The 15,741-nt window shown below is 44.7% G+C and overlaps 1 protein-coding gene across 1 annotated transcript in view; it reads right to left on the bottom strand.

Annotated features, from left to right (window-relative positions):
- Positions 1-5,869: 5,869 nt before the first annotated feature.
- The window catches only part of LOC120019227 (serine/threonine-protein phosphatase 2A 56 kDa regulatory subunit alpha isoform-like), a gene marked incomplete at its 5' end in the record, with an annotated part of 32,122 nt that continues 22,250 nt past the window's right edge, over positions 5,870-15,741 (bottom strand). Inside the window, 3 exons of the mRNA XM_038962549.1 lie at positions 5,870-7,263; positions 7,511-7,612; positions 7,943-8,070. Coding sequence (XP_038818477.1) covers positions 7,017-7,263; positions 7,511-7,612; positions 7,943-8,070 — 477 coding nt within the window. The remainder of the gene's footprint in view (positions 7,264-7,510; positions 7,613-7,942; positions 8,071-15,741) is intronic.

Here is a 15,741-nt window from a genome sequence, read left to right as displayed (position 1 = left end):
CCACCATGGCCTATTTATTGCCTTACCTCTCTTATCCTACCTCATTTGCACATGCTGTATATAGATTTTTCTACTGTATTATTGATTGTATGTTTGTTTATTCCGTCTGTAACTCTGTGTTGTTGTATGTGTCGAACTGCTTTGCTTTATCTTGGCCAGGTCGCAGTTGCAAATGAGAACTTGTTCTCAACTAGCCTACCTGGTTAAATAAAGGTGAAATAAAAATGAAAAATACTAAATAAAGGTGAAATAAAAATGAAAAATACCTGCACCACTCAAAATGTAACCATGAAGGCTACAAAGACTCCTACTAAAGTTGGTTAGTACTCACAGGATGTAGTCCTAAAGCCGCAGCTTCGTCATAGCTTCCCCTCCTCATCACTGCGATCCCAAGATCTTCCAATCTTCGTGTTCCTGGAGCTTCCATGTCTGTGTCCATGTATCCCTGTCCGTGTTCCTGTCCAGTCTGAATGTGGAGCGGAGTGCAGGGGAACAGTGGTGGGACTTGTGAGAGTAGAATAGTGGGGCTCTACAGTACACAGGAGGGGCACAGGGTCCTCCTGACTGGCTTTTTCAGCTAGCGCTAATGAGGGTTTGGAACAATGGAGGCCCGCTGGACAAAAAAGGAAACAGGGTTCTGCTTGACCTGGACCCACAGTCCTCTCCCATCATCCCTCCATCTCTATGCTCGGACAGGCTTCCTGTAGTAATGAGATCGCTGGGCGTCCCACCAAAGTGCTCGCCCCTTTTTCCAGGCTAACGAGGCACCGCCGTGACAACCAGCCCCAACAATATCTCAGGAAAGAGGGGGGGTCACACGCATGAAAAGGCACACATGCACACAACCTTTCAGGTCGGGATGTGTTTGTGTGAATTGGAGTGTGATATGATGGAAAATATCCTATCGCAGTAGATACAAAGCCAGGAGGTTACATGACTATTTTCCACTGGGGTTATGCCGATTTTTACATCCAAATAGCTATTACGATTCTACCCTCTCACTCGACCTTTGCTAAGATGTCCCATGGGGACCAAGCTGCAGTATCATCATCATTAGGCAGATGAATTCAGAAGGTAGATTCAGATCTGAACCCTGATCACCAAAGAGGATGTGGATGACTTGAGTCTGATATTCCTAATATGGAAGTGTATGCAATACATGCAATACAAATAAATGTATTATCACCAATCACGTCTTTCCTTGACAAGCCATCAAGATTTCTGAAGTTCACTGAAGCAATTTCTCTACAAACATGACAGCATCATATCAAACAAACATTGGGGTGCGATATGCCAATAACACATTTGAGAGAAACCATGTAAAAGAGAAACCAGCCTTTCCATGTCTTATGGGGAAAAAACGATAATGCCAATGCTTCCATTGGATAATACAAAAGTGCAGCACGTAGACAATCACGAGCGTGTCAGAGTTTTCATGTCTGGCTTGATCAAAGCTGCTTTAGAGACTGGCTGTGATATATGAGTTATGTAAAAATACTGTGATGCACCACTTAGTTGCCTTGCGCATGGAGCTTCTAACGTCGTGTGCACACAGGCTATTTGCCGTAGGGTACACTTGACTTAGTCGTCACAATTCATGTGCTGCATCACAACCAAAATAATAACACTACAAATTAGCCAATTCTCCGGTGGTTTACTACTGGTACTGCATGGCAATGTAACACACAAATTGAGGAAATCCAATGCATTCGACACACTGCACACACTGCACACACATTGCACATAAGTCGCAGCGGTGTGGATTGCCTCTCAATGAAATGAATGGACTTCTGTCGGAACACATACAGTTTGACACAACAGGTGTGCAAAAGGCTTGACTCTGGCAGTTTGACAGGTTAACTCAAGTGTACATTTCCATGGTAATTTAGAACGTTCATTGAAATTATGCTAACTGATGTGGCTCATGCAATGGAATGTACTTTTTGTTATGTCAGACGAATTGATTCAAAAAATCACGCCACAGATGGATGCATTTAATTTCCCATTCAGTGTTGCCAACTTAACGACTTTGTCAATAGATTTAGCGAGTTTTTAATGGAAATAGTCTGAGTAACCACTTGATTAGATGTTCAGGAGTCTTATGGCTTGGGGGTAGAAGCTGTTTAGAAGCCTCTTGGACCGAGACTTGGCACTCCGGTACCGCTTGCCGTGTGGTAGCAAAGAGAACAGTCTATGACTAGGGTGGCTGGAGTCTGACAATTTATAGTATAGAGTATAGAGGTCCTGGATGGCAGGAAGCTTGGCCGCAGTGATGTACTGGGCCATACGCACTACCCTCTGTAGTGCATTGCGGTCGGAGGCCGAGCAGTTGCCATTCCAGGCAGTGATGCAACCAGTCAGGATGCTCTCGATGGTGCAGCTGTAAGACCTTTTGAGGATCTGAGGACCTATGCCAAATCTTTTCAGTCTCCTGAGGGGGAATAGGTTTCGTTGTGCCCTCTTCACGACTGTCTTGGTGTGCTTGGACCATGTTAGTTTGTTGGTGATGTGGACACTAAGGAACTTGAAGCTCTCAACCTGCACTACAGTCCGTCGATGAGAATGGGGGCATGCTCGGTCCTCCTTTTCCTGGAGTCCACAATAATCTCCTTTGTCTTGATCACGTTGAGGGAGAGGTTGTTGCCCTGGGCCAGGTCGCTGACCTCCCTATAGGCTGTCTCATCATTGTCGGTGATCAGGCCTACCACTGTTGTGTCATCGGCAAACTTAATGATGGTGTTGGAGTCGTTCCTGGCCATGCAGTCATGAGTAAACAGGGAGTGCAGGAGGGGACTGAGCAATCACCCCTGAGGGGCCCCCGTGTTGAGGATCAGCGTGGCAGATGTGTTGAAACCTACCCTTACCACCTGGTGGCGGCCTATCAGGAGTCCAGTTGCAGAGGGAGGTGTTTAGTCCCAGGGTCTTTAGCTTAGTGATGAGCTTTGAGGGCACTATGGTGTTGAACGCTGAACTGTAGTCAATGAATAGCATTCTCACATAGGTGTTCCTTACATAGGTGTTCCTTTTGTCCAGATGTGAAAGGGCAGTGTGGAGTGCAATAGAGATGGCATCATCTGTGGATCTGTTGGAGTGGTATGCAAATTGGAGTGGGTCTAGGGTTTCTGGGGTAACGGTGTTGATGTGAGCCATGACCAGCCTTTCAAAGCACTTCATGGCTACAGACGTTGAGTGCTACGGGTCGGTAGTCATTTAGGCAGGTTACATTAGTGCTCCTGGGCACAGGGACCATGGTGGTTTGCTTGAAACATGTATTAAAGACTCAGACAGGGAGAGGTTGAAAATGTCAGGGAAGACACTTGCCAGTTGGTCAGCTTATGCTCAGAGTACACGTCCTGGTAATCCGTCTGGCCCTGCGGCCTTGTGAATATTTACCTGTTTAAAGGTCTTACATCGGCTACAGAGAGCGTGATCACACAGTCATCCGGAACAGCTGATGTTCTCATGCATGCTTTAGTGTTACTTGCCTCGAAGCGAGCGTATAAGTAATTTAGCTCATCTGGTAGGCTCGTGTCACTGGGCAGCTTGCGGCTGTGCTTCCCTTTGTAGTCTGTAATTGTTTGCAAGCCCTGACACATCCGATGAGCATCAGAGCCGGTGTAGTTGGATTCAATCTTAGTCCTGTATTGACGCTTTGCCTGTTTGATGGTTCGTCGGAGGGCATAGCGGGATTTCTTACAAAGAAGAACATTCGTGAGACGCAGAAAAAATGAAAATATGCTGGAGGAGTGCTTGACACCATCTTTCAAGCATGGTGGAGGCAATGTGATGTTCTGGGGGTGCTTTTGTACAGAGTAAAAGGGATCTTGAAGAAGGAAGGCTATCACTCCATTTTGCAACGCCATGCCATACCCTGTGAAGGGCGTTTAATTGGAGTCAATTCTCTCCTGCAACAGGACAATGACCCAAAGCACAGCTCCAAACTATGCAAGAACTATTTAGGGAAGAAGCAGTCAGCTGGTATTTTGTCTATAATGGAGTGGCCAGCACAGTCACCGGATCTCAACCCTATATAGCTGTTGTGGGAGCAGCTTGACCGTAAGGTACTTAAGAAGTGCCCATCAAGCCAATCCAATTTGTGGGAGGTGCTTCAGGAAGCATGGGGTGAAATCTCTTCAGATTACCAACAAATTGACAACTAGAATGCAAGATCTGCAAGGCTGTAATTGCTGCAAATGGAGGAATCTTTGACGAAAGCAAAGTTTCATTTCATGCAAAACAAGGACATTTCTAAGTGACCCCAAACTTTTGGACGGTAACGTATGTCAGCAACGGGCACGAGTTTGGAGGAGAAAATAGAGACAGTGCCGATCCCACCCACAACTGTGTATACAGATGAGTTCCGAAGGATCATTTTTGATACCATTTCAGGAAAGGGTAAATCACCTCACGAAACTTGAAGACTTCTGACTCTAACCTCAACATTTAATAGCCAGCAAAAGCTAAATATGCGTGGCATTGGATCACATGTTCGTGTCAGTCTCCTCATACTTCCTAATTAGCATAACGTGACCTTTGCTTGCTCAATTATCATGTGTATTCTCTTCTCACAGCCGCTGTCTCTGAAGATGATTATTATGGGATTCTTTGGTCAGGCTCTGAAGTTTTTTCTCTGATGTGTGGACTGCTCTATACAGGAGTCTTTATTCTCGCTGTGATCAATGGGCATGCTATAAATACTCTGTACCCGAGTAGCTACAGATAGGCTATTTCGTGTGAGGTCTCACTCTTCAGGTACACAGCCTGCAGTACATACTGTAGATTGTCACTTTATCAAATTATCTTGATATGAAAACACTTTTCCAACGTATTCAAATAATTTCTCCTTTCCCCCTTTTACACTTTATAGTCCACATTTTGGGGTGTAATATTTAAAGGGGCGATCTGTAGTTGTTAAATAATGGTATGTATCCATTGATTCTTATAAAGGCCTCATGATCTTAATTCAACTGCCGTACCCCATCAGAGCCCAAATTATAAACTTGTTTTACGCCAATGTTTGTAAACAAATTAAAAGTAAACAAACATTGTATAGCCTCGAAACAGGGTTAAAACAATAATTTTGACATGGTCAGTCCTTGCATCCATAGCTCTGTCTATGCATTTCAGTGGTTACATTTCTCCAGACCTTTTCTTTTTTTACAGAAAAAGTGACGGGGATTACTGCGGATTGCCCGTTTTAAATCTTCTCAAAAAAATATTTCAGATTACATCCCAACCCCTGAGGACACTGTTGCAATCAAGACATTCCGGTTTACTATTTGTAAGGCTGTACAAATTTAATTAAATGCCCCTTTTTACTTTTCTCAACAAAAATACATTTGAAAAATATTCAAGTTTCCAGTAGATACACAACTTCCACTCGGATTAAGTCTGAACTATGCTTCTTCTAGCCTCCACAAGAGGCTAAAATCGATTGATTAAGCCGTTAGGTGTTGAACTAAGGATGCTATGATATTTTAAGACTTGTCTACTTCATTGTAAAAACTTTGCTTGCTCGCCTCACTGTTTCAAAAATAAAATCCGTTAAACATTTAATAAAATGTGTATGGCCTAATAAATTTGACATTAGCTAAAAATGTTTTCATTTTAAACGTGGAGGTTGTGTAGAAGATCAGTGGGGAAAAATCCTAAATTCATATTTTAAAAGGAAACTTTAAAGCAACAAAATCTGAAACCTGTGCTGGCTTTGAATTCTTTAAGAAACTATAAATCACTTTTGATAAATAAGGGGTTTTAAAATTAGCATTCTACAATTCCACGACAAACAAGATTAATTTGAAACTCTGGGGCCACCTAGTGACTTAAAATGTTGCTGCTACTCAAGACAAAAGAAAGAGACATACCCATGTTTTTTTTGAGTAGAAACATAAGGTAGACTTTATTTTGATGGTGTTCAAAACCTAGATAAGGTCTGTCATTACAAAACAGGTTCCCCACACAGTTGTATATCACAGAGATTGGAATGGTACATACACTCTGACAGAAAGGCATCAGAAAAGACTGGACCTACAATAGAGAACAGACACTCACGTTAAAGCAAACTCCCCCATACACGCACACACTGCATCCAGCCATGTTTAATCTGCAGAAACCAGACAATTTGCCACCACCTGGTTTCAAAAATCAACATCTCTGTCTTTAACAATACTCTGGAAAAAAAAATATATGGCTCATTTCTTTTTTCTACATCAGCTTTTTTAATTATTAATCGATTCTCTATTTAGACTGGAAAAATATGTTATACGTACTTAAATCTGTGACCATTTCATCATTTGTTTCTCTAAACTAAGCTCATTTCAAATACTTACTGTAAATAGGTTTTATGGCTGCAGGTTTTGAATGTGTTATAATAACAGCTATGACGTTAAGCATCATGTATTCAGATAAGAATATTAAACACCCGAAAACACGAGACCTCATGATAGTGACATTCACTCAGGTCTCCTATGTAGGGACTATGAACACACTCCTGTCTCCATCGTCTCCCACCCACCCCCTAAAGCTCGCCCCCTGAACCCCTCTTCCCTTAAGTTTGCAACCGTGTTGGGAGCAGTGATGAAAGCACATACAAAAGACAAATCTTAAAATAGCCATTTAGCTCCTCTAAGTGCAGCACAATCAGAAACGTTAATTTTCAAGTCATTATTCCCCCCCCTCATATTTTTTATACATTGAATATCACAAAAATCTTTTCTCAGTTAAGAAAGTAAATGTGAAAGGATAAATTCTTTGATCAGACAAAAAAGTTTACCAATATACTGTGGCCACACTAACATCCCAAAATATTCTTAAATTGAAATATACGTTTTCTGCCAAAGGACAATTGCTGGCATTTGAAATAGTTTTACTGTATATAGATTGAACATACTGATGAGGTTTATCTTTTTTTTGTTGCTATTTTCTCAGACCCCCTCCTCCCAGTCACCCCCAAGCCCCTCCCTGACAGTTCTGAGACGGCCTCGAAACCGTTACGGAATACAAAATGGAGTCCTGTGTCATTTGGCACTTGTGACAATCTCAACACCCTCCGTGGTATCCATGGCGACAACAGGGTCTTCATGGTCCGCGCAGATAGCGGTGCTCTTCTCCTGGTTGTCGTGGTGATTGTTGTTGTTGTTGTTGTTTTGGGCAGCGTTCTGGAGCCCGTGGCTGTTGTTTTGCACCAGTGCTGCCACATCGCTCAGCTTCAACTCATCTAGCTTTTTCCACAGCTCCTCCCTCTCCAGCTCCTTCTTCTTCTCCCTGGACACATACACACACACACCAATTTCAGACTTTAGGTACAGAGGGGGACTGAAGGACTGACTGTCCTCGAAAATGGGTAATTAACAGAGGTAATGTAATCCAATGTATTATGTGTTGTACAAAGCAAACAAGCCAGAGTTGTTTCCCAACTCTATCCCTTACTATTTATTGTTCTAGTTTGCTCACACTGTTTGTTTAGACTGAAGAACTAAAATGAATATATGAACTGGAAGAGCTCACTCACCGCTGTCTGTCTGATTTGTAGGAGGCTGTCAGCTCATCAAATAGCGTGCTGTTCATCTCCATCAGGGTCTTCAGCACATTGTAGACCAGAGCTACAATCGTCCTGGAAAAATACAGGGGATAATGGCATCAGAATTAAACACATCCGGAGATGAGCCAGAATTAAACACATCCGGAGATGTTCACTGGCTCTCACTCAATCTTACAGTAGCAATGCTAGGATTGGATAACTAGAAAAACACAAACTTGTATTAAGCCCCAATAAAGCAATACCATTTCTCATACACACAGTTAGAGGGATATCGCAGAAAACGTAAAACCCCAACCTCTACGCCAACCATAGTTAAGAGTTCAGTATTAAGCATTGCGTTGTTACTTGTTACTGCTTTACCCTGAGGGCAATGGGTTGAGAACCTGAGAGTGGAGTACGTACGGGTTCCAGTGTTCTTTGGAGATTCTGTACAGGCTACCAAACATGATAGGAAGAATCTTGTCGATGTTCTCCTCAATGAGGCTCAGGATATACTCGTTGTTCCAGAAGTAGAGGGCACGCTCTGCTACCTGTAGGGATCAAGAGGAAATGAGCTGAGTTGGGCTGGCAGTCTAACAAATGACAGTAACATTAAGTTCACCCATTTTTACATGTGGCCTTACTTTCACTCTTTCTGTGCTGGTAGTTTATTCCCAAAATCGTTTTATAAATATTTTGTTTCATTACAACGAAAATTGGTTGTCACATTTTGTTGAGTCATCACTTACCATTGGCTATAATGGAATATGCAAATATGTCTAAAGTATTCAGACCCTTTGCTATGAGACTCGAAATTATACTGTTTCCATTGATCATCCTTGAGATGTTTCTACAACTTGATTGGGGTCCACCTGTGGTATATTGAATTGACTGGACATGTTTTGGAAAGGCACCTACCTGTCTATATAAGGTCCCACAGTTGACAGTGCATGTCAGGGCAAAAACCAAGCCTTGAGGTCGAAGGAATTGTTCATAAAGCTCTGAGATAGGATTGTGTCGAGGCACAGATCTGGGGAAGGGAACCAAAACACTTCTGAAGCATTGAAGGTCCCCAAGAACACAGTAGCCTCCATCATTCTTAAATGGAAGATGTTTGACACCACCAAGACTCTTCCTAGAGCTGGCCGCCCAGCCAAACTGAGCAATCGGGGGAGAAGGGCCTTGGTCAGGGAGGTGACCAAGAACCCGATGGTCATTCTAACAGAGCTCCAGAGTTCCTCTTTGGAGATGGGAGAACCTTCCAGAAGGACAACCATCTCTGCAGCACTCCACCAATCAGGCTTTTATGGTAGAGTGGCCAGATGGAAGACACTCCTCAGTAAAAGGCACATTACAGCCCGCTTGGAGTTTGCCAAAAGGCACCTCAAGGACTCTCAGACCATGAGAAACAAGATTATCTGGTCTGATGAAAGCAAGATTGAACAGCTTGGCCTGAAGGCCAAGCGTCACGTCTGGAATAAACCTGGCACCTACGATGAAGCATGGTGGTGGCAGCATCATGCTGTGGGGGTGTTTTTCAGTGGCAGGGACTGGGAGACTAGTCAGGATTGAGGCAAAGATGAACGACGCAAAGTACAGAGATCCTTGTTGAAAACGTGCTCCAGAGCGCTCAGGACCTCACACTGGGGGCGAAGGTTCACCTTCTAACAGAACAACGACCCTAAGCACACAGCCAAGACAATGCAGGAGTGGCTTTGGGACAAGTCTCTGAATGTCCTTGAGTGGCCCAGCCAGAGCCCAGACTTGAACCCAATCGAACATCTCTGGAGAGACCTCAAAATAGCAACGCTCCCCATCCAACCTGACAGAGCTTGGGAGGATCTGCAGAGAAGAATGGTTAAATCTCCCCAAATACAGGTATGCCAAGCTTGTAGCGTCATACCCAAGAAGACATGAGGCTGTATCTGCTGCCAAAGCTACTTCAACGAAGTACTGAGTAAAGGGTCTGTCACGCCCTGGCCTTAGTATTCTTTGTTTTCTTTATTATTTTAGTTAGGTCAGGGTGTGACATGGGGAATGTATGTGTTTTTGTATTGTCTAGGGGTTTTGTATGGTAAATGGGTCAGTGTCTTGTCTAGGTGTTTGTATGTCTATGGCTGCCTAGATTGGTTCTCAATTAGAGGCAGCTGTGGTTCATTGTCTCTAGTTGAGAGCCATATTTAAGGCAGTCATAGGCATTGGGGTTTTGTGGGTAATTGTCTATGTTGTACGTTTGTAGCTTGTGTGTGCACTTACGTTTTTAGCTTCACGATCGTTTGTTGTTTTGTTTTGTTTTGTTATAGTGTTCGTTGCGTGTTTTTTCCCTTCTCTAAATAAAAGAGAATGTATTTTGCACACGCTGCGCCTTGGTCCTCTCTCTCACCCATAGACGATCGTGACAGAATTACCCACCAGAATCGGACCAAGCGGCGTGTAAAGCAGCAACGGGAGCAGCGCATAAAGGATTCATGGACATGGGAGGAGATATTGGATGGAAAGGGACCTTGGGCACAACCGGGAGAATATCGCCTCCCTCGTGAAGAGCTGGAGGCAGCTAAAGCCGAGAGGAGGCGATATGAGGAGGCAGCACGGAAGCAAGGCTGGAAGCCTGCGAGTACAACCCAAACATTTCTTGGGGGGGGCTAAAAGGGAGTGTGGCGAAGTCAGGTAGGAGACCTGCGCATACTCCCTGTACTTACCGTGGAGAGCGAGAGTACGGGCAGACACCGTGTTACGCAGTAATGGCGCATGGTGTCTCCTGTACGTGTTCATAGCCCGGTGCGGGTTATTCCACCTCTCCGCACTGGCAGGGCTAGATTGAGGATTGAGCCGGATGTCATGAAGCCGGCCCAACGCATCTGGCCACCACTGCGTCTCCTCGGGCCGGCTTACATGGCACCAGCCTTACGCATGGTGTCCCCGGTTCGCCTACATAGCCCGGTGCGGGTTATTCCACCTCCCCGCACTGGTCGGGCGACGGGGAGCATACAACCAGGTAAGGTTGGGCAGGCTCAGTGCTCAAGGGAGCCAGTACGCCTGCACGGTCCGGTATTTCCGGTGCCACCTCCCCGCCCCAACCCAGTACCACCAGTGCCTACACCACGCACCAGGCTTCCTGTGCGTCTCCAGAGCCCTGTGCCTCCTCCACGCACTAGCCCTATGGTGCGTGTCTCCAGCCCATTACCACCAGTGCCTACACCACGCACCACGCCTCCTGTGCGTCTCCAGAGTCCTGTGCGTCCTGTTCCTGCTCCCCGCACTAGCCCTGAGATGCGTGTCCCCAGCCCGGTACCACCAGTTCCGGCACCACGCACTAGGCCTAATGTGCGTCTCCAGGGTCCAGTATGCCCTGTTCCTTCTCCCCGCACTAGCCTTCAGGTGCGTGTCCCCAGCCCGGTACCACCAGTTCCGGCACCACGCACCAGGCCTACAGTGCGCCTCAGTCGGCCAGAGTCTGCCGTCTGCCCAGCGGCGCCTGAACTGCCCGTCTGCCCAGCCCCATCTGAGCCATCCGTCTGCCCAGCCCCATCTGAGCCGTCCGTCTGCCCAGCGCCATCTGAGCCGTCCGTCTGCCCAGCCCCATCTGAGCCGTCCGTCTGCCCAGCGCCATCTGAGCCGTCCGTCTGCCCAGCGCCATCTGAGCCGTCCGTCTGCCCAGCGCCATCTGAGCCGTCCGTCTGTCCCGAGCCATTAGAGCCGTCCGTCTGTCCCGAGCCATTAGAGCCGCCCGTCTGTCCCGAGCCGTCAGAGCCGTTCGTCAGCCAGGAGCCGCCAGTCAGCCAGGATCCGCCAGAGCCGTCCGTCAGCCAGCCATGAGCAGCCAGATCCGTCAGCCAGCCATGAGCAGCCAGATCCGTCAGCCAGCCATGTGCAGCCAGATCCGTCAGCCAGCCATGAGCAGCCAGATCCGTCAGCCAGCCATGAGCAGCCAGATCCGTCAGCCAGCCATGAGCGTCCGGAGCTGCCGTCCCTCAGTCCGGAGCTGCCGTCCCTCAGTCCGGAGCTGCCGTCCCTCAGTCCGGAGCTGCCGTCCCTCTGGGATGGTCTTCAGTCCGGAACATATTTTGCACACGCTGCGCCTTGGTCCTCTCTCTCACCCATAGACGATCGTGACAGGGTCTGAATACTTGTAAATATGAAAGCTGTTTTTTTATTTTCAATAAATTAGAAATTTTTTCTAAAAACCAATTTTTGCATTGTCATTATGAGGTATTGTGTTATAGCGGGTGCAGCGAAATGCTTTTGTTACTAGCTCCTAACAATGCAGTAACATGTCAAACAAGTACACAACAAAATAAATAATTAATTAACAGTAATCCAAATGCAATCTATACGTATATATGATCAGTGGTCAGTTTATTAGGTACGCCACCCCGTTCACTGAAAATGGTTCGCTCCTACAGACCGTGAGTCACGTGGCCGTGGCTTGCTATATAAAGCAGGCAGACAGGTATCGAGACAATGACTTACTGTTCCATTTTATTGTTAGAACGGGCAAAAGAATGATCATCGGTGACAGGCGTGCCGGTTCCATTATCTCAGAAACGGCCGACCTCCTGGACTTTTCCCGCACGACAGTGTCTAGGGTTTACAGAGGATGGTGCGACAAACTAAAAACATCCAGTTAGCGGCAGTCCTGTGGGCGAAAACAGCTCGTTGATGAGAAGTCGAAGGAGAATGGCAAGGATCGTACAAGCTAACAGGCGGGCCACAAACAGGCAAATAACGGCACAGTACAACAGCGGTATGGCATCTCGAAACGCACAACTCATCGGTCATTGTCACGGATTGGCTATTGCAACAGATAACCACACCAGGTTCCACTCCTATCAGCTAAACAGAAGAAGTGGCTCCGGTGGGCATGCGATAACCAACACTGGACAATTGATGAGTGGAAAAACATTGCCTGGTCAGACAAATCCCAGTTGCATCATACTGATGGCAGTCAGGATTTCATGGCATCCTGCCTGGTGTCAACGGTACAGGATGGTGGCGGTGGTGTAGGGAGTGTTTTCCTGGCAGATGTTAGGTCCCTTGATACCAATTGAGCAACATGTCCATGCCCAAAATAATTCAGGTTGTTCTGGAAGCCAAGGGGGGTCCAACCTGGTACTAGATGGGTGTACCTAATAAACTGGCCACTGAGTATACACCGGATTAATTTACACAAGATATACTAAGAATAATATGTATAGCAGTAGATATATTAGTGAGCTACTTTATGTCAAGAATCCAGTATATAAATAAATGTGGCATGTATAAACAGTAACCAAAATACAATGTAGTAGAAATATTAGAATGAGCTATGTCGAGAATAAAGTATTTAAATACACAGTACAAAACCCTACGGTAAAATGAATAGAATTGCAGGAAATTAGCTTCCGGACCAGAGTCCGGAATATGATACATACAGTGCATTCGGGAAGTATTCAGACCCCTTGACTTTTTCCACATTTTGTACATTACAGCATTACTCTAAAATAAAAAAAAATCCTCAATCTACACACAATACCCCAAAAAGTACCGAGTAAAGGGTCTGAATACTTATGTAAATGTGATCATTTAACATTTTTTTATAAATCAGCGAAAAAAAATGATTTGTCATTATGGGATAGTGTGTTTAGACTAGTGATGCACCGATATGACATTTTTGTCCGATACCGATATCCAATATTTTCCTTGCCAAAACACCCGATACCAATATAAAAACATTTAGCGGCCTTTTAAGCATTCTAGTACAGTTAAATAGTTAACACACACACATGGACGCGGCGGTCGAAGGCACTGCATCTCAGTGCAAGAGGCGTCACTACAGTCCCTGGTTCGAATCCAGGCTGTATCACATCCGGCCGTGATTGGGAGTCCCATAGGGCGGTGCAAAATTGGCCCAGCGTCGTCCGGGTTTGGCCGGGGTAGGCCATCATTGTAAATAAGAATTTGTCCTTAACTGACTTGCCTAGTTAAATAAAGGTTACACACACACCAAAAAGTTATTTTGTTGGCATTTACGCATGTTCCTTACCAGTAAAACATAATCAAAACCTATTTCTTTCACTTACTTGCTGTGCTGTTTAGTTGCTCATTTGTTCAGTAGTTTCATTCTCAACCAGGATTTCTATGGAATGCCGTTTGGGTCTTTGCTATGGAACGCCGTTTGGGTCTTTGCGTGTCAAATAACACTATTTGAACTGTCAAATAAGCTTGTTGACCAATCAGGACCTGAATATGACTGCATGTCACATAATAATTTAACACGTTCATACATTTTTTACGTAGCTATTACACATTGATTACACTATCACTCATATGTCACAACGATTCATCGATACGAATGCTATGATGCTGGTAAAGTTGTCTCGCCCACCTACAGTGCTGGTCATAAAAAAAAGCTAGCTAGCTCATGATGTTCTTCCCCAAAAACATAGAAAAACGACATAATTTAGGTGTCATCATCTAAAACCACCCTAATTTATAAGACAGTTCTTATTTGATTAACACATCTATGTGAAGCTAGTCACAATAAGGATTAGCCACAATAGTGGAATTTGCAGTTAGCCTTCTAACTAAAAGTATGGCATAATTATACTATTTTTATTATTTTGCATCACTGTCAATGACATGCTTTAATTTTGAAGGCAAACCGCAAATTCCACTATTGTGCCTAATCTTTATTGTGGCTAGCTTCACAACACACGACCGATCCGGTCGAGTCTCACTAGCCAGATGAAGCTAGCTGGCTGCTTATAACGTTAGCATGGGAAACAGGGTTAAGTAGCTGGCTAGCTATTAATTTTCATGAACTGAAGTTAAATTTCAATAGGTGAACAAACAAGTGGCTACCTAGCTAATACTTACTCACAAGGATTCCGAAATCATTGGAAAGAATGATGAAAAAGACTGCAGTTTCTACTGGTCATTGTTATCAGGCTGGTTGTATTGGTGCTAGCTAGGTACCAAGCTAAAGCTAGCTACCCCAGAAGTTGCGGTCAAACAAATGATGTTTTATTACCAACGCGGTATTGTAAACACATCGTTCGTGGCCGGTGTTTGCAGACTTTTTTTGTACAGCTTTGACAGTGCTACTGTATATTTTTTGAAACGCAAAGACCCAAACGGTGTTCAATAGTATGTATGATGTGAAGCTAATAGCAGTGACGCCTTTACTGTGAAACTCTGGTAGGGCAACATCTGAAAAATAGCGTACTTGGTAGTGTGTACCGGTGTTCGGCCAGTTGGCGAAAGCAAACATCACCCACGACAGAGAACGGTTGATTGTCAAGTGAAATTAAATCCATTATCTTGGCTTTAATGGATTTTACCTTTTGAGTTGTCTCGCTGAAGTTTTCTTAGTCTTTCAAATGACTGCTCGACATTGTGGGCAAGGTTAGGAATGCTGTGTTGCACGTGTAGCGCAAAGCTTTTACGTGGCGTCATGTACCTACGTTACATAGGTATGCACGTCAGGTTTGACAATGGTTTTGCACATCGGCCTAAACTAGACATTGGCCGATACCGATGTTGGCATTTTTAGCTAATATCGTCCGATTCAGATATGTTCACCGATATATTGTGCATCCCTAGTGTAGATTGATGAGGAAAAAATCTAATTGAATCAATTTTAGAACAAGGCTGTATCGTAACAAAATGTGGAAAAAGTCAAGGGGTCTGAATACTTTCCGAATGCACTGTAGGTACACTACCGTTCAAAAGTTTGGGGTCACTTAGAAGTGTCCTTGTTATTGAAAGAAAAGCAACATTGAAAAATATTATCCATTAAAATCACATCAAATAGATCAGAAATACTGTGTCTAGTTTGAGAAACAGACGCCTTACAAGTCCTCAACTGGCAGCTTCATTAAACAGTACCCGCAAAACACCCGTCTCAAAGTCAACTGTGAAGAGGCGACTCCGGTTTGCTGACATTCTAGGCAGAGTTGCAAAGAAAAAGCCATATCTCAGACTGGCCAATAAAAAGAAAAGATTAAGATGGGCAAAAGTACACAGACACTGGACAGAGGAACTCAAACCGGAGTCTTTGATTCTAACTGTTTCTCAAACAAGACACTCTGATGTACTTGTCCTCTTGCTCAGTTGCGCTCCGAGGCCTCCCACTCTTTCTATTCTGGTTAGAGACAGTTTGCGCTGTTCTGTGAAGGGACTAGTAAACAGCGTTGTATGAGATCTTCAGTTTCTTGGCAATTTCTCGCATGGAATAGCCTTAA

Source organism: Salvelinus namaycush, chromosome 24 (assembly GCF_016432855.1).
Source record: "Salvelinus namaycush isolate Seneca chromosome 24, SaNama_1.0, whole genome shotgun sequence".
Taxonomy (NCBI): Eukaryota; Metazoa; Chordata; class Actinopteri; order Salmoniformes; family Salmonidae; genus Salvelinus; species Salvelinus namaycush.
Note: the sequence above shows the minus strand (reverse complement) of the source record. Positions and strands in the feature narration are given on the sequence as shown.